We start from the raw sequence: 18,157 nt of genomic DNA on the forward strand, positions 1-18,157 counted from the left end.
ATTTGGAATCTCTAGAGCCTGATCTGCAGTAATGGAGGAAGCCATTAAGCCCTTATGAATACGAGTATGATACATAATCAGTTGGTGTGTTAGGAGTTGTCCCACATCGGTTGTGGGAGGGGTATAAAGCTAGAATATGAGTAGTCAGAACATTTCTAAGATGTTTTATTGGAGGTGTCCAAAAACAAAATCGTGCGGATATCACACATAGTATCGTCGTGATTTTAGATTTACCAATCCCGTCATCAGTAGAAAAAACAACATTTTAAAACCATAACAATGTTTTCATATGATACATGAAGAAGATTTCCTGCGTGTGCCACAAGAGATCCAGGAACAAGACAACATTAACTCAGTGATTACCGAGAGCGACTAGTAGGTCACTAGTCTTGCAAAGTATCACTCAGTTTAATATATCATAACAGCTAATCAGCTTGAGTGATTTTGTCACCAAGCAAATTATTCTTATATTATTATACATATTTATCTATTTTGGACTACAAATTTTATTCATTTCAGCCTGAAGTGCAGCAATCGAGATTCCCCGTCCAGCCCTTTTGAGTAGGAGTATGATAAATATTCTTGAGCTGTTGTTTCTCTATACTTGGGAGGATTATCATCTGAAACCAACTCTTTGATAGGTCCATAGAGCTTCGGAGATGGCATTAGACCAGTGCTAAAGAAGCATGCTACTGATACTCTCAGGCCAATTTTGTTTGCAACGACTCTGTGCTCCACACTTTTAAAGCGATCATTCGTTAGAAGCTGAAAAAACAATCATTAAACAAGAATGAGAAACCTGAACTTGTCTTCACTTCAATCATTCAATGTACACTACACAACATCTAAATTCGCAATACTTGCCTGTAGAAGATCTCCGATGTTAACTATAAGTGTCCCCGGAAGAGGCGGAACATCAATCCAATGATCTTGGTGAAGAATTTGTAGTCCACCAATCTGATCTTGAAGAAGTACAGTGAGGAAATGAAAATCAGTGTGTTTGGTGGTGCCTAATGTCAGTTCTGGCTGCGGACATGGGGGATAGCAATGACAGAACAATTCAAGCCCCTTGGCACATTCCATATCTTCTAGGTGATTAATGTCCAGTCCCAGAGCCTCGGATAGTAATCCAAATAAAGTAATCCCCAATTTCATTACTTGTTCTGAAAACTCTATCTGGATATCTCTACAAATTTTAATCATAATGGTAAATTATAAGCTTCACTGGTAGGAAAATATAGGTCACATTTAAGATCCGGAATTATCATATCAAAATTCAGCATACCTGCATGGTGCTGGCAATTCCTCTGGTTGAGGAGGAGGAGCCATAACACAGTAAAGTGTGTCCCTCCAATCAGCTGCCGGTGCACTAAACAAATAAAAATTGCTATAGTACACCACTTTTCTTGTAGAGTCACGCGTGTAAAACTCTTTCTTCACCTCAGTGTCTTGCTCAAAGAACCTACGTACTCCATGAAGCATCTCTTCTAATACATTCACTGGAATCCCATGATTCACAACTTGGAAAACACCAAATGTCTCAGATGCACACCGCACTTTATTAACTATCTCTTGATGACTCTCTTGATCTTTATCAAGGCCTTCAAGATCGATGACAGGAATACAAAAATCTTTGCACTTGTCACCTGAGTTATTTTCAAAGACATCAGGTGGATGAATGAATATATCCGGAATTTTCTTAACTCCAGCGTCTACTAGTCCTTTCACCCCGGCTTTGGTATCATCAAAAGCTTGTAATTCATTCTTCCGGTTGGAGTAAGATCTGTGGGACTGTTCTGCTGCTTCCATGGTATTACCAGTGACCATAAACATCTTGTGTTATGTGCATTATATATTGTAATTGCTATTATTTCTTGCCACGCCAGTAGTTCAAAGATAAATAATTGACAGCTGCATCTAACAACTAGTTTCCCAAAGATACTCAAATGTGCAACTTGAAAGCTTCATTTTGATATGTCATACATAATTAGTAAAAGTTCATCTCAGCAAGTCATGCATAATTTGCAACAATAACAATGATATCTGCATGTTTATAGTTATTTTTTCGAATTGAAAATGCATGAATTTGTCATATTTGGTGGCAAATGGTTACAAGTTACAACTGGTGCCTAGTCCTCATCCTTGTTAAAGCAATTCTTGGCGATAGTCTGAACTTCCTAGACACTAGTGAGGTAATTGAGAGTTGTAAATTAATTCTTGGAAGTTTGTATCGAGTTTTAGTTACGTTTATTCAGGAAAGTGCTAGTAAGGTAGTCAGTAGTGTAGGAAGTATAAATGGAGAAATTACGTAAAATCAAATAATCAATAATAATATAACAGTATATATTAGAGGCACTTGAAAACCACACTATATTTAAAACAAATAAGCTCTTTCACATGGTGTTTGAAGGTGTTGTTGCTTCCATCTTCCAGGATACAACGAATAGAGGTGATCTAAAGCACTAGAGACCCGCCTCCTACAAACCGAAAACTGAACAAATAGTCTTCTATCTCACAAGAACTGAACCCTGAACCTACAGCTCTAACATGAATGAGTACAAGAACGGTGGCTGTGCAAGGGGCGAACGCACGTAAAATGATGAGGAGAAATTTGCTAACCAAATTAAGAAAATGTTTTTATCCTTAAATCATTGTGATATATTATTTTGACATTGTATTACTTGTAACAAGTCAAATATAAAAAACAAAAAAAAAATCCAGAGAAACAGAGTAATCCATATACATATTGAACATCCCCTTTACTAATCAACTCCAATAATTTGACTACCAAACAATCTATTTGAATCTTTAGAGCCTGATCTGCAGTAATGGAGGAAGCCATTAAGCCCTTATGAATACGAGCACATAATGAGTTCCCCTTGATCCATATCGATAGCCTAGTTAAGCAACTTGAAAGCTGATAGTGCAGAGGTTCCATCGAGACCTTTGTTGTAATAGTGTGTGACGAACTCTTTGATTGTAATTTCTCTGTAGCACGGCGGGTTTGTTTCAGATAGCAACTCCTTGATCGGGCTGTATGACCTTGATGCTGTTTTCTCCCAAAAATGTGTTCTAAAGAAACTTGCCACTGATATTCTAGGGCCAATCTTTTGTGCTAATACTCTGTGGTTCACACTCTTGAATTTGTCATTGGTAATGAGCTGCACAGATAAAACAAGTTAAACAATTTGTAATCTAGTCATAGTTTTGTACACAATGATCAGTAGTACTAACACAAAGTACCAAAGTGTTGTTAATCTACCAGATTAAACGAGTTTTTTATGACATATAACATCCCTTTACCTGTAAAAGGTCTGCAATGTTTACTATTAAAGATCCGGGGACATGAGGGATATCGATCCACTCATTGTCATGAATAACTTGGAGGCCGCCTATGTTGTCTTGTAAGAGTATGGTAAAAAACCCGCTATCAGAGTGATTGCTGGTGGCTAGAGTTAGTTCTGGTTCAGGGCATGCAGGGTAGTAGTGACCAACTAGGAAAAGGCCTTCAGCACAAGCCATGTCTTTCAAGTGATTCCTATTAAGTCCAAGAGCTTCTGAGAATAGTTCCAACAGTGTAATCCCCATTTTCATTATGTACTCTGAGTAATCAAACATGATGTCTCTGCAGTACAGGATAATGCACAAAATCAAAAACCAAGAACTTGTCAATATTCAAATATTATGTATACTGTTTTTGAGTATATATGATACTACTCAATTCTTAAATAGAATCGCGCAGAGGCAAAACTAAGCAAACATTTAGTTTTCGACCTACTAAAAGAAGAACAAGTTTTTTCTAATTGAGATCATAAATGTACACAAAAACACGCATAAATCACAAGTCTTGACATGTACCTGCACACTTCAGGCATTTCCTCCAGCTGAGGAGGCTCCGGAGCCATGTTACAGAAGATAGTATCCCTCCAGTTAGCTGCAGGTGCTTTATAAAGATCAAAATTGCTATTATACAGAAACTTTTTTGTAAAATCACGCGAATAAAACAGCTTCTTCAGCTCAGTATCTTGCTCATGAAACTTACAAACTCCATCGATCATTTCATCCAGGACACTCTCTGGCACACCATGATTCACAACTCGAAAAAATCCCCAGTTCTCACAAGCATCTCTAACTTCTTTAACAACTCTGCCACGTGAACTCTCATCGATATCGATATCCTTAAGGTCTATGCTTGGAAAACCAGATTTGCTGTGCCTTGAAGATGGAATTTGACTTATTTGAGCTTGATTATGTACAAATATTCGAGGGATTTTGGTGACACCGGAGTCTACAAGTCCCTTTACACCAGCTTTTGTATCATCAAAAGCTTTCAAGTCACTGTGTCGATCATATCCTTGTGTCTCCATTGTTTTGGTAGCTCAAATGTTGTGATTACTGAGCTGAAATAGTGAGCAGATAAGATGATGTGGCGCGATGTGGACGCATTTTTTCCTGTATGACAAGGAAAAATTTAATCAATATTTATCAACAACGTCACTGCCTCCGTCACTTTTTGGTCATATGTTATAATCATATTTATATACCCCTACTTCCGAAAAATTGATAACTTAACTACCAAGCAATTTATTTTGAATCTTTAGAGCCTGATCTGCAGTAATGGAGGAAGCCATTAAGCCCTTATGAATACGAGTATGATACATAATCAGTTGGTGTGTTAGGAGTTGTCACACATCGGTTGTGGGAGGGGTAGAAAGCTAGAATATGAGTAGTCAGAACATTTCCAAGAGGTTTTATTGGAAGTGTCCAAAAACAAAGTCGTGCGGATATCACACATAGTATCGTCGTGATTTCAGATTTACCAATCCCGTCATCAGTAGAAAAAACAACATTTAAAACCATAACAATGTTTTCATATGATACATGAAGAAGATCTCCTGCGTGTGCCACAAGAGATCCAGGAACAAGACGACATTAACTCAGTGATTACCAAGAGCAACTAGTAGGTCACCAGTCTTGCAAAGTATCACTCAGTTTAATATATGATAACAGCTAATCAGCTTCGGTGATTTTGTCACCAAGCAAATTATTAATATATTATTACACATATTTATCTATTTTGGACTACAAATTTTGTTCATTTCAGCCTGAAGTGCAGCAATCGAGATTCCCCGTCCAGCCCTTTTGAGTAGGAGTATGATAAATATTCTTGAGCTGTTGTTTCTCTATACTTGGGAGGATTATCTTCTGAAACCAACTGTTTGATAGGTCCATAGAGCTTCGGAATCGGAGATGGCATTAGACCAGTGCTAAAGAAGCATGCTACTGATACTCTCGGGCCAATTTTCTTTGCAACGACTCTGTGCTCCACACTTTTAAAGCGATCATTCGTTAGAAGCTGAAAAAACAATCATTAAACAAGAATGAGAAACTGAACTTGTCTTCACTTCAATCATTCAATGTACACTACACAACATTTAAATTCGCAATACTTGCCTGTAGAAGATCTCCGATGTTAACTATAAGTGTCCCCGGAAGAGGTGGAACATCAATCCAATGATCTTGGTAAAGAATTTGTAGTCCACCAATCTGATCTTGAAGAAGTACAGTGAGGAAATGAAAATCAGTGTGTTTGGTGGTGCCTAATGTGAGTTCTGGCTGCGGACATGGGGGATAGCAATGACAGAACAATTCAAGCCCCTTGGCACATTCCATATCTTCTAGGTGATTAATGTCCAGTCCCAGAGCCTTGGATAGTAATCCAAATAAAGTAATCCCCAATTTCATTACTTGTTCTGAAAACGCTATCTGTATATCTCTGCAAAGTTTAATCATGAAATGTTCAATTTTCCTAAGCCAAATAATAGGCAATAGTTGTAAGAACATTATGATTTTATATTAAGCATACCTGCATGGTTCTGGTAATTCCTCTAGAGGAGGAGAAGGAGCCATTGAACAGGAAAGTGAGTCCCTCCAGTTAGCTGCACGGCCAGTAAACAAATCAAAATTGGAATTATACACCACTTTTCTGGAAAGGTCACGAGTGTAAAACTGTTTCTTCACTTCGGTGTCTTGCTCAAAGAACCTATGCACCCCATGAAGCATCTCTTCTAAGACAGTCACCGGAATTCCATGATTCACAACTTGGAAAAAACCAAATGTCTCTGATGCACACCGCACTTTGTCTACTATCTCTTGATGACTCATTGGATCTTTGTCTAAGCATCCAAGATCAACTACTGGAATGCTAAATTCTTTGCACTTGTGATTTGAGTTCTTGTCAAAGGCGTCAGGTGGATGCACGAATATACTAGGAATCTTCTGAACTCCACTCTCTACGAGTCCCTTCACCCCGGCTTTGGTGTCATCAAAAGCTTGTAGTTCTCTTTGGCGATTGGAGGATGATGTGGTGGACAGTGGTGCTTCCATGATACTATTACTGACCACCTTTCTGAACTCTCTGTATTATACTATATGATTGCTCTTATTTTCTTTGCCACATATACAAGGGACAATGATTTAAAGATAAGCATATGACAGTTCCATCCGGCAACCACCAGTTACCTCAGAAAAACTCAACTCTATCTTGCAACTAATATCTTGAGGGGCTATATTTATCTTGTATGGTCTCAAATGCATGATCCTTTATTCATAAATTGTAAATCTCTATATGCTGTTAATGCACAAAATTCAAGTTGAGATGAGGCCAATAATTCAATGAAACAACTACATGCTGCAACTTGCCAATTTCATTGACTAGCTCAGGATGACACACACTTAATAATATCAACTCAACGAACTACATTGATTATAAAAAATCAAAAATATCAGCTAATGTTCCTAAATAATTCTCATTTCATTCCGTTTTCTGCGACCAAACACAACATTAGATTTCAGCGACGCCACACAAACCAATGAGCTGATTAGAACATAAACCGGGCCTCCTGCAGAATTTATTCACTTTCTGACATTTTTGGCCTAGTAAGCCAACTTCAATTTCTGTCAGATAGCTTGGATAGACAAGAAGGGTGTATTGTTGTGAGCTAAAAAGAAGTTGGAGAGCTCCTGCAGCTCTTGTACCACAAATAATTTATTAAATGAAATATATTTTTTTAATTTTCTAATCTAGCAAACTCTTATCAAAAATAAATTTTTATACTGATTATTTACTTTACAGTTTGCGTAATTTTTTAAGCTTTATAACATTTTCAATTTATGATTCAAATTTCATGTATTAATAAGTTTCGTATATTACATAAACTCAATTTTTTAAAACTATTTGAAAGCATAACTACGTTCACATTCGGAGAAAGATCCTCAAGTTTTCTAGAAGAGAAATAGGAACATCAACTCACTGTTTATGATGAAGAACTCTTAGTCCAGTGATCTTGCAAACATATGGCTATAACAACTAATCAACTTGTTGATTTTGATGCCAAACAGATGATACATTAATTATTTTCATATCAGCCTAAAATGCTGCAATCGAGATTCACCGTCAAGCCCTTTTGAGAAGGAGTGTGACACATACTCCTGAACTGTTGTTTCTCTGTACTTGGGAGGATTATCTTCTGAAACCAACTCTTTGATGGGTCCATATAACTTTGTAGATGGCATTACAGAAGTGCTAAAGAAGCATGCTACTGATACTCTTGGGCCAATATGATTCGCCACTACTCTGTGCTCCACGCTTTTGAAGCGATCATTAGTTATAAGCTGAAAAAACAATTATTGAGCACAAAAGGAATAAGAAACTCAAATTTGTCTTCACTTGAATCACTCTTAATAAAATACATTTGAATTTGCAAAACTTGCCTGCAAAAGATCTGCAATGTTAACTATAAGCGCCCCTGGCAATGGCGGAACATCAATCCAATGATCTTCGTGAAGAAATTGGAGGGCACCTATCTGATCTTGCAGAAGGACGGTAAGGAAACCATCATCAGTGTGTTTGGTGGCGCCTAATGTGAGTTCTGGCTGTGGACACGCGGGATAGCAATGACCAATAAATATAAGCCCCTTGGCACATTCCATATCTTGTAGGTAATTAGGGTCCAGTCCCAGAGCCTTCGATAGTAATTCAAATAATGTAATCCCCAGTTTCATTACTTGTTTTGAATACTCCATCATTATATCTCTAAAAATTTTAATGATTAAATGTTAAACTTCCCAGCTGTTGATAAAACCAAACCAGGCCAAATATAGCCTCGTAGGTAAAGACAGGTTCATGCATATCTTAACGGGTATCATTTGAATCAGTAAAGTCATGCATATCTTAACGAGGTATCATTTGAATCAGTAAAGTACAAATAGACATACCTGCATGCTGCTGGCAATTCCTCTGGTTGAGGAGGGGAAGGGGCCATAAAACTGGAAAATGTGTCCCTCCAATTTGCTGCTGGTGAACTAAAGAGATCATAATTGGTATTATACACTAATTTTTTTGTATAATCGCGCGTGTATAACTGTTTCTTCACCTCACTGTCTTGATCAAAGAACCTATGAACTCCATGAAGCGCCTCTTCTAAGACACTCACTGGAATCCCATGGTTGACAACTTGAAAAAAACCAAATGTCTCTGATGCACACCGCACCTTTTCCACTATGTCTTGACGACTCGTGGGATCTTTGTCAAGGCACTCAAAATCGATGGTAGGAATGCTAAATTCCTTACACTTGTCACTTGAGTTCTTGCCAAATGCATCAGGTGGATGAATGAATATATTAGGAACCTTCTGAATGCCAGCATCTACAAGTCCTTTCACCCCGGCTTTGGTGTCATCAAAAGCTTGTAGTTCTCTGCGGCGGTTGGAATAAGATGTGATTAATGGTACTGCTGTTTCCATGGTACTACTAGTGACCATCTTCTTGTGTGTTATCTGTGTTATAAATTGTGATTGCTCTAATAATCTTGGCCACATATACAAGGGCCAATAATTCAATGAAACAATTACATGCTGCAACTTGCCAATTTTGTTGACTAGCTCAAGATGACACAGACACTTAATAATATCAACCAACTACACTGACTATATCATTACTCTCATACATACTAGAAAAAGTGCAAAAGACATCACCCATTTAACAGCGGTCGGTGATGCCACCGATGTTAAAAAGGTTTTTAACATCGTCAAGTTTTTAACCGATGTTAAAACCATTTCTAGCATCGGTTTATAAAAGAACCGCTGTCTAATCTCCATTTTTAAAAAAATTTAAAAAAAGCGCCCAGTACTTGTAATTATTTTGTCTATCTTATTACACACCCCGCTTCTTTTATTACACAAAATACACCTCCCCGCCCTTAACCAAATATTTGCTCCCCGTTTTCCCCCCTTTCTCCTCTCGACTCTGCACTGCTCTCTCTCTCGACTCTCTCTCTCTCGCATCTCCTCCAGCTCTCTCCCTCTCATATCCATCTCTGAGCATCTCTCTCTCACCTCCATCTCTCACCAGGCTTGAACTCATCTCTCAGCAGCTGTGACCAAAACCCTAGTTTTGAATTAGCTACAATGGAGCTTGCTTTGGGTTCCTAACTTCTTGGTATGGTTTTGGGTCTTTTGATTTTGCTATTTTGCTCTTAATTTTGGGTCTTTTTGCTTGTTTGCTCTTGCTTTGTTTTGTTAATTTCTTGCTCTCCTTTTCGGCAGATCTGGAAGTAGCTTTCGAATTAGCTTTCGGGTTGTTTTAAGGTATGAAGTTTCTCATTTTTTGTTTGATTGATTTGATTTTAAAATTTTAACAGCATGCATTAACATTCTTGTGTTCGATTGGTATTTTTTTGTTTGTATATTTCATATCTAAACACCAGGAGATGCTAAGCTTAGCATCTTACAGTTATGTGTACATTTTTATATATCATATATAAACATTAGGAGATACCTTGCTGGTTTTGTGCTTATTTGTTTTTTATATATCATATATAAAATAATTTAGGATCCTTGCTGGTTTTGTGCTTATTTGTTTTTTGTGAATATGTATTAAATTGTATTTCTTGTGTATGTTTGAATGATAATCAGGTAGGTTGGTTTGGTGATACCTTCTTGTGAAATTTATGGATAAGTCGTGGATTTTGAAAGATAGGGATTCATTAGACTACGAAATAGGGGTTGAAAATTTCTTGATCTTTGCCAAAGAAAATGCAGTTGATTGTAAAAACATTCCTTGTCCGTGTGGTCGTTGTGGTAATTTCAAAAAATTTTCTGTGAAAATCATCAGAGGTCATTTATATGAGAACGGTTTTAGTTTAGGGTACACTGAATGGATTTGGCATGGAGAAAAATGTGTCGAAACTAGGTCTTCAGCTGGTAGTTCATACCCTCCTGACTTGAACAGAGTTGCTGCCACACAAACAAAACAAGTTTGTGAGGCAGCATATGGTACTGGTGATTATGATGAGGAGGCACATGAGTTTAAGAGGTTTGTGGCCGACGCTGAACAACCTCTGTTTGAGGGTAGTGAGTGCACTAAGTTAGAGTCGATGTTAAAACTGCATAATTGGAAATCGAGGTTTGGCATTAGCGATGCTGCCTTTACCGACTTGTTGTCTTCTGTTGGCTCTTTCCTTCCAAGTGGTCATGTTTTGCCTGTTAATGCATATGAAGCAAAAAAGAACCTATCTGATCTAGGACTTGATTATATAAAAATCCACGCATGTCCTAATGATTGCATACTGTATAGGGGTGTATATAGTGAAGGTTCCAAGTGTCCCAAGTGTAATTTATCTCGTTGGAAATTGGGGAAGGATGGTAGAGTTAGGACCAATGTTCCAGCAAAAGTTTTATGGTACTTCCCTATTATTCCCAGATTTAAACGGTTGTTTAAATCTCCTTCTACTGCTGAAATGATGTCTTGGCATGCAAACCACCGAATTCAAGATGGCCTGATGCGCCATCCAGCCGACTCTCCTTCTTGGAGGAATATCGATCATAGGTGGCCCATCTTTGGTAGTGAGTCTAGAAATCTTCGCTTAGCGTTGTCGGCTGATGGTATAAATCCACATACTAATAAGCTAATCAATAGGTATAGCTGCTGGCCAGTGGTGTTGGTAACTTATAATCTTCCTCCATGGCTATGCATGAAGAGGAAGTTTATGATGTTAACATTATTAGTTTCTGGTCCGCATGAGCCGGGAAATAATATAGATGTATACCTACAACCAATGATTGATGATCTAAAAAAGCTCTGGGAAGAGGGGGAACCAAATGTTTTCGACGGGTATAGTAAATCTTATTTCACTTTAAGAGCAATATTGTTGTGGACGATAAATGACTTCCCTGCATATGGTAATCTGTCTGGCTGCGTTAATAAGGGGTATATGGCATGTCCAATATGCTGCGATGATACCATAGCTAAATACTTGACTCATAGTCGAAAAATGTGCTACCAAGGCCATCGTCGGTACTTGCCTCGACATCATCCATATAGGAGGCAGAAGACAAGTTTTAATGGAGAACAAGAGCATGGACAGGCACGTGAACCCCTTTCCGGAGAAGAAGTATTAGCGCAGCAGCAAGAAGTGAAGTTTACTTTTGGGAAAGAAGTGAAGAATTCCCAGAGGGTAGAATGTGTATGGAAAAAGAAGTCAATTTTCTTCGAGTTAGAATACTGGAAGTTTCACCACATTCGCCATTGTCTCGATGTAATGCACATCGAAAAAAATGTCTGTGATAGTCTCATTGGTACCCTTCTAAATATGCGGCATAAATCTAAAGACAGTGAAGCATCTCGCCGTGATATGATGGAGATGGGTGTCAGGGGTGATTTAGCTCCACAAGTAGGAGAAAAAAAAACCTACTTGCCCCCTGCACCTTATACTCTGTCAAAGGCGGAAAAAAAGAAAGTTTTGTCATCATTCTTATACATGAAAGTTCCTTTTGGACATTCATCAAACATCAAAAATTGTGTGTCGATGTCTGATATGAAAATGTACGGGCTAAAGTCCCATGACTGCCACATCCTCCTCCAACAGTTGCTCCCTGTTGCCATTCGATCTGTTCTTCCGAAACATGTTAGAATCAGCATAATTAGATTGTGTTTCTTTTTCAACTCATTGTGTAACAAAGTTGTAGATGTATCAAAACTAGATAAACTGCAATCAGATGTGATAGTGACTTTGTGTGAGCTTGAAAAGATATTTCCCCCCTCGTTTTTCGATGTAATGATACATTTGACAGTCCACCTGGTTAGAGAATTGCGTTTATGTGGACCAGTTTTCTATAGATGGATGTATGCATTTGAAAGGTTTAATAAAGTGTTAAAGAGTTATGTTCGAAATCGTTATTATCCGGAGGGTTGTATAGCCGAAAGCTATATAAAAGAAGAATCAGTTGAGTTCTGCTCAGAATTTGTTGGACAGAGTGGCACTGCTGGACTTCCGAATGAAAAAAGCAAGCTTTCGGGTCCATTATCTGCTGCAAAAGTAATATCAGTTGAAGAAAACGAGCGAGACGAGGCACATCTGCATGTCCTTCAAAACAACTCTGAAGTCTATCCTTATATTTTGTAAGTCTAAGCTATTACTTGTAACTACGTCTTCTTATATATTAGATACATCTTTTTTGTTTAATATTGTCATTTTTCAGGATGCATAAGGAGTATCTTGAAAGACTTTACCAAGGGAAAAAAAAAAGTGCTCAGTGGATGATGGGTGAACACAATCGGCTATTTGCTGATTGGTTTGAAAAAAAAGTAAGTTTGGCCATTGTTTATTTTTATTCAAGTATTTCCAATCATGAAATAAGATTGAATTCATTTTTTCCGGTTATATGTGCAGGTTAGCAATGAAATTAAGGAGAATGTTGATAGTGTTTCTGAAACGATTAGATGGTTGGCAGGAAAACCATCTTATTATGTTTTGACATATGGAGCATATCTAGTTGATGGAGTCCGGTACTTCACAAAGGAGCGAGATGATTTGAGAGTTGTCCAAAACAGTGGTGTTTCTTTAGTGGCGAAGACAGTCCAAGTCTCCAGTGCTAAGGATTTGAATCCCGTGGAGAGCGATATGAAATTTTATGGAATGATCTTAGATATATGGGAGTTAGATTATCATGAATTCAAAGCTCCCCTGTTCTTGTGTAAGTGGGCAGAGAATGAGAGAGGAATTAAGGTAGACGACCTTGGATTCACACTTGTGGACTTTAGTCGACAAGGGCACAAGAAAGATAAATTTGTGTCTGTTGACCAAGTAAAGCAAGTTTTTTACGTTGAAGATCCGATTGATGCTAGATGGTCTGTTGTATTAACCTCTACGACTCGAGACTATCACGATGTGTATAATGAAGATGATTTAGGAGACACGGTCTTGGAAAATCCCCCATTCTGCTCTGCTATACCCACATGTGATGTTGATGCCCTTGAGCATAGTGTTAGTCATTGTAGACAGAACATTCAGGGAATTTGGCTTAAAAAGTCAACCTAGGATAAGTTTGTTGTTTTTAATATATTGCATCTTTTTATTTGCCTTTACCATGTCTGATTGTTAGACTTTAATCTATTGCAATATGTGTTACGTGCATTTTTTAATTTTTCAACGTTATTCTTTTGCCTGCTTACTTTCTAACTATTCACCTGTATTTTATAATTGTTCACCTGCAATTGGCTTATATTGAATCAACAGATTGAAGGAAAAGAATGGCACCAAAAAAGCAGAAAGTTAAGAAATCCAAGAAATCCAAGCCGGCAGCTGTGCAGGATAATGCTGATCAGCTGGTTGATGCAGGACAAGAAACACAACCTGAAATTACACAATCAGAAACTACTACTACAGAAACTAAAAAAAAACGATATGGAGGTGCTCGAGGTCCTTCGTCTATGTATAAAGTGGTGGTAAAAAAGGCTCAGGGCAAGAAGTTCAAAGTTAGATGCAATTATATTGGAGTTCCAGTGGGAAGAGTTAGGCACACTTTGCAGTCTTACATAGGAATGTTGGCGAGGACTATGATTCCGATCGATATTAAAAGCTGGCCATTTGTCGAACGTGAATTAAAAAATAAGTTGTGGATGGATATCCAGGTAAAATCTAATAAAATAATAAAATTACATAGTCCTATAGACTTATATATAGTTGTTAATTGTTTAGTAAATGAATTTTCATGTGTTATATATATATTTAGTACTGTTGACTTATATATAGTTGTTAATTGTTTCAGAATGCTTTTAAAATTCCTGAGGAATGTGAGTCGCTTGTTCTGAAGTCTGCTGGAACAAAGTGGAGACAATTCAAATCTGAATTGACTACTGATTATGTCATTCCATTTAAGGGAGACAAGAAGAAACTGCGGAAGCCTCCAAAAAAGTACGGATTTGTTGGTAAAGATGTTTGGAAGAGATTTGTTGCTGAAAGGACGAGTGATAAGTGGATGGTATTGTTTTACATTTATTTTTAAATCACATTTGCATTTTAAATTCTTCCTTTAATTCCTTTATTGTCTATTATTTTTTCAGAAACTTCGTGCAAAACAGAGCAAAATAGTAGAGCAACGGAAGTATCCACATCGGCTGTCCAGGAAAGGCTACATTGGTTTAGAAGAAGAAGAAGTACGAAATTCCTTACTCTTATTGTAATTTCCAGTTTCATAATTAATATGATTATAAATACTCTTCCATTCTGATCAGGTGAAGGCGGGAAGGTTGAAGCCTGGAGAGAAACCCGATCGAGCGATTCTCTGGAAGAAGGCACGTCAAACAGCGGAGGGTATGGTAGTTGATACCGGGTTGAGTGATGTTCTTAAAAAAATTGTAAGCTATAGTCTTTGTGTTTTGTTTTTTAATTGTTTTATTAATCAATTATGTGCATTTTATGCTTTCTTTCTGAATGCACACGTGGTGTTTATAGGATAACTTACTAGAGATGAAGAAAAAAGGTGAATTTCAGCCGTCTGGAAGTGATGACGTATTAACTAGAGCACTCGAGACTCCCGAGCATTCAGGCAGGGTTCGAGGAATTGGAAGTTATATCACCCCAAAACTATGGTTTGATTTGCCAAAAGAAAAAAAAAGAAGAATTACCAAGAGTGAGCTGGAAGATCGTGATCGTATAAGGGATGAGGAAATGGAGAGAACAAGACAGGAGATGGAGAGAACAAAGCAAGAAATGGAGAGTTACAAGGAGGAAATGGAGAGAACAAAGCAAGAGATTAATGCGCTTAAATCTCTTCTTAGTGCATCCAATATTACATCCTCTCCACTGTCGGACAAAGACAGTTGTCCAGTAGAGAAAGCAACACATAACCAAGGAGCGGTTATACCAGCAGCTGCACCAACTTTGAGGGAGGAGTTGATTGTTGATGCCGATATTGAATATGTTGGTGGGGACCCCCCTCCACCCGCAAAGAAGGTAAAAAGTTGTGTATATATACTTATAACTAAACAGGAGAGATAATTGTCCATAGAAAACACTATATGTACATGACAATAAATACTATCTGAATGCAGGGTCCGCGATCCTGTGAGTTGTCTGTAGACAACATAGAAAACAAGGTTGCATTCGGCACGATTTTTGATGATACAGAATTGAATACTGTAGTTCATGGTGTGCCTATCCAGCCTGGACATGTTCGTGTTGCGGTGGACGGAGCCATCCAGGGAGATGCCTTACTTCCTGTGCCAGTAGAGGGTGAACTAGAGACTGTGAAACAAGCAATTGGTTCTATGGTTTCTTGGCCAGAGGACTTGATCACTATTCCACCTGCTGTGGTATTCCTTACTTTGTATCCATTTTATTGTATTTACGTGTGTTTTATTTACGTGTCTGTGTTATTTCTAGGAAAAAAATGTGTTATTGAAGTTCTGATTATTTATTTGCAGAAAACAAGAAAGGATGCATCGAAGAAAAAAGACAAAATTGAGATGCGAAATGTGGTTGCTAAGTTTAAGAAAGTGGAGGTAGCTAACAGTGTGCCCAATGGTTTTAACTCGTTGTATAAACATGCAACAACCATAATGAAAGAGACTGGGGACTCTATTGCAATTCCATGTGACGTTGAGGTGTTTGGTTGTGATAAGGTTATCTACATATTGCATGAGAATTTAATTGCTTTATTAAAATTTGAAGAGATTGGCCAAGCTGCAATAACAGCACATATGTCGTAAGTTTTTTTACTCCATATTCTTGTTTCATTTTCGATATTAATATTGCAAAATACTGTGATATTTTATTAATATTTATTTATTTGTAGTTACTTGCACGGTATGATTCGTGAGAATAATGAAATGGATGTGTATGGCTTTATTGATCCTGGGGCCACATTTAACCTTAACAAGGAGTTTGAAACTTATGTTGTTAAGCGGTTGATGAATGGCAGCTATGATCGCATGTTCTTGATGCCGCATAATTTCAAGTAAGTTTCGACAGCCTTTGTAATTATGATCTCATGTTCTTGATTGAGATTTGGTGATGAATCTGACCTTACTTAAATTTTAAATGAAAACAGTTATCATTGGATTTTGGTCGTAATTTATGCTGGTGAAATTTTTATCCTCAATCCTCTGTCGCATCCAACTCATTTTCCTCACTTGGAAAAACCATTATTAAGGTGAATTCTTTAAATTTGTTTGTCAAATTTAAATGTATCTATGTTGAATTTTCTTATTGTCCCTAAAACTAAGGACACGAAAACATTCTTTACTGTAGTGCATTTAAGACTTTTAAAGCTCAGACTGGAAGGGGAAACACTGTTCCTAAAATTAAAAATTTGGCTGTAAGTATATTTTAGCATTTGAATATCAGTGATCAGCAGATCAAATTTTATGTTTGTTGTGCTGATAAATAGTAAACTCTAATTTTATTAGGGATCTCCTAAGCAACCAGGTGGCCGTGAATGTGGTTACGCGATTATGCGCTATATGAAAGATATAATCGAGGATAAAGAAATGACTTTTATAACTAAGGTATAGATTTGGTGTTCTGATGCAAGTACTTGACTATTATTGCTAGGTTTTTTGTTTTATACAGCTGCTTAACTATTATTGTTGTCTGTTTCTTATACTTTTCAGTGGGCTAACAAGAGTCGTAAATCTTACAAGATGGAGGAGCTGGATGAGGTTCGTGTAGAGACGCTTGCCTATATCCAAGACAAATTGTGATAGATATGGCCTCCTGTCCAGTAGCTAGTTGTATATATCCTGGTCTGCTCATATTTTGGTCTAGTACTTGATCGATCTTCAAACATTATGCTATAACATTTTGTCTAGACATGTCGTACTTATGATTCAGATCGATAGGTACTAGTTAATGAGGTTGGTAGTTTTTGGTTGGTTGGAGAAACTAGTGGTATTATTTGGTTGGTAATTGTTTGGAATTATATATGTTGGATGGATTCTTGAATGGTACTTTTAGAAGATATTGGATGTTTGGATGGAATTTATATAAATGGTGATATTATTGGTAGTTTTTGATTTGTTGGTTATTGGTAGTTTTTGGTTGGTTGGTTATTGGTAGTTTTTTGTTGGTTTCTTGAATGGTGATTTTGGTTTTTTGGTTCATATATATATAAAAGGCAGGGGTGACTTGTAAACCAAAGCAACAGCGGGCACAAAATAAATCAATGTTGATACATGTAAATGACAACGGTTATAATTAAAAAAACAATGTCTTTAAACACAGAACACATCAGTGCCTTAGAAGAAGATGATGTCCTATTGAGTTTTTACATCGGTTACTTATAGGCAAACAAGAACCAAAAATTTGATATTACATTGGTAAATCTAAAATAGAGATGTCTTTGTACTATTTTAACATTGATTTCTTAAAAAAAACCATGTTAAAACAAGTTACTACATCAGCTAACTAGAAAGGGGTGATGTTAGAGGTTCCTATGGACATCATATCGTTTTTAAGAAACGATGTCTTTATCTTATTTTCTCTGTAATGTGACATGCTAAAATTGACATATATCAGGAGATAAACCAATATTCAAATAGAAATACTGTCATTAAATGTAATACAATTCAAAAACGACATCAGAAACTAAGTGCGAGACGATGTCTTTGTTTGTATTTAACATCGGCTCACAACCGATGTTAAATATGTAGGACCTTTCTCTACACATGCGAAGACATCGCTTACAAAATTTTTTAACATCGGTTGTGAGCCGATGTCTATTGCTCTGTTTATTTTGAATCTTTAGAGCCTGATCTGCAGTAATGGAGGAAGCCATTAAGCCCTTATGAATACGAGTATGATACATAATCAGTTGGT

At 37.2% G+C, this 18,157-nt stretch overlaps 5 protein-coding genes across 6 annotated transcripts; 1 reads left to right on the top strand and 4 right to left on the bottom strand.

Moving 5' to 3' along the window:
- Nucleotides 1–245: 245 nt before the first annotated feature.
- Nucleotides 246–2,039, bottom strand: LOC108199067 (1-aminocyclopropane-1-carboxylate oxidase homolog 1). The gene is made up of 3 exons (XM_017366823.2): nucleotides 1,286–2,039; nucleotides 865–1,186; nucleotides 246–765 (listed from the first exon to the last, which is right to left on the bottom strand). Exons 1-3 carry the CDS (start codon nucleotides 1,831–1,833, stop codon nucleotides 511–513), a joined length of 1,125 nt encoding a protein of 374 aa, XP_017222312.2. The 5' UTR covers nucleotides 1,834–2,039; the 3' UTR covers nucleotides 246–510.
- Nucleotides 2,040–2,716: 677 nt separating this feature from the next.
- LOC108199071 (1-aminocyclopropane-1-carboxylate oxidase homolog 1) lies at nucleotides 2,717–4,439 on the bottom strand. The gene is made up of 3 exons (XM_017366826.2): nucleotides 3,859–4,439; nucleotides 3,304–3,625; nucleotides 2,717–3,161 (listed from the first exon to the last, which is right to left on the bottom strand). The coding sequence occupies exons 1-3, from the start codon at nucleotides 4,365–4,367 to the stop codon at nucleotides 2,898–2,900; spliced, it is 1,095 nt and encodes a 364-aa protein (XP_017222315.1). The 5' UTR covers nucleotides 4,368–4,439; the 3' UTR covers nucleotides 2,717–2,897.
- A 392-nt stretch (nucleotides 4,440–4,831) lies between these two features.
- Nucleotides 4,832–6,662, bottom strand: LOC108198437 (1-aminocyclopropane-1-carboxylate oxidase homolog 1-like). Its single transcript, XM_064083921.1, has 3 exons — nucleotides 5,867–6,662; nucleotides 5,455–5,776; nucleotides 4,832–5,356 (listed from the first exon to the last, which is right to left on the bottom strand). The coding sequence occupies exons 1-3, from the start codon at nucleotides 6,385–6,387 to the stop codon at nucleotides 5,096–5,098; spliced, it is 1,104 nt and encodes a 367-aa protein (XP_063939991.1). The 5' UTR covers nucleotides 6,388–6,662; the 3' UTR covers nucleotides 4,832–5,095.
- A 598-nt stretch (nucleotides 6,663–7,260) lies between these two features.
- LOC108199065 (1-aminocyclopropane-1-carboxylate oxidase homolog 1) lies at nucleotides 7,261–8,935 on the bottom strand. Its single transcript, XM_017366822.2, has 3 exons — nucleotides 8,278–8,935; nucleotides 7,774–8,095; nucleotides 7,261–7,674 (listed from the first exon to the last, which is right to left on the bottom strand). The coding sequence occupies exons 1-3, from the start codon at nucleotides 8,877–8,879 to the stop codon at nucleotides 7,420–7,422; spliced, it is 1,179 nt and encodes a 392-aa protein (XP_017222311.1). The 5' UTR covers nucleotides 8,880–8,935; the 3' UTR covers nucleotides 7,261–7,419.
- A 64-nt stretch (nucleotides 8,936–8,999) lies between these two features.
- LOC135146709 (uncharacterized) lies at nucleotides 9,000–17,330 on the top strand. 2 transcript variants are annotated; one of them, XM_064083920.1, is made up of 14 exons: nucleotides 9,000–9,498; nucleotides 9,606–9,647; nucleotides 13,577–13,971; nucleotides 14,109–14,321; nucleotides 14,404–14,496; nucleotides 14,575–14,697; nucleotides 14,795–15,295; nucleotides 15,394–15,654; nucleotides 15,766–16,046; nucleotides 16,137–16,298; nucleotides 16,392–16,493; nucleotides 16,592–16,658; nucleotides 16,750–16,848; nucleotides 16,954–17,330. In XM_064083920.1, exons 3-14 carry the CDS (start codon nucleotides 13,591–13,593, stop codon nucleotides 17,041–17,043), a joined length of 2,373 nt encoding a protein of 790 aa, XP_063939990.1. In that variant the 5' UTR covers nucleotides 9,000–9,498; nucleotides 9,606–9,647; nucleotides 13,577–13,590; the 3' UTR covers nucleotides 17,044–17,330. The 2 variants fall into 2 exon arrangements, with proteins under 2 accessions (XP_063939990.1, XP_063939989.1); XM_064083919.1 differs by lacking the exons at nucleotides 13,577–13,971; nucleotides 14,109–14,321; nucleotides 14,404–14,496; ... (7 more) ...; nucleotides 16,750–16,848; nucleotides 16,954–17,330 and adding exons at nucleotides 9,975–12,459; nucleotides 12,540–12,645; nucleotides 12,731–13,486.
- Nucleotides 17,331–18,157: the final 827 nt, after the last annotated feature.

The sequence above is a fragment of the Daucus carota genome, chromosome 8, assembly GCF_001625215.2.
Source record: "Daucus carota subsp. sativus chromosome 8, DH1 v3.0, whole genome shotgun sequence".
NCBI lineage: Eukaryota > Viridiplantae > Streptophyta > Magnoliopsida > Apiales > Apiaceae > Daucus > Daucus carota.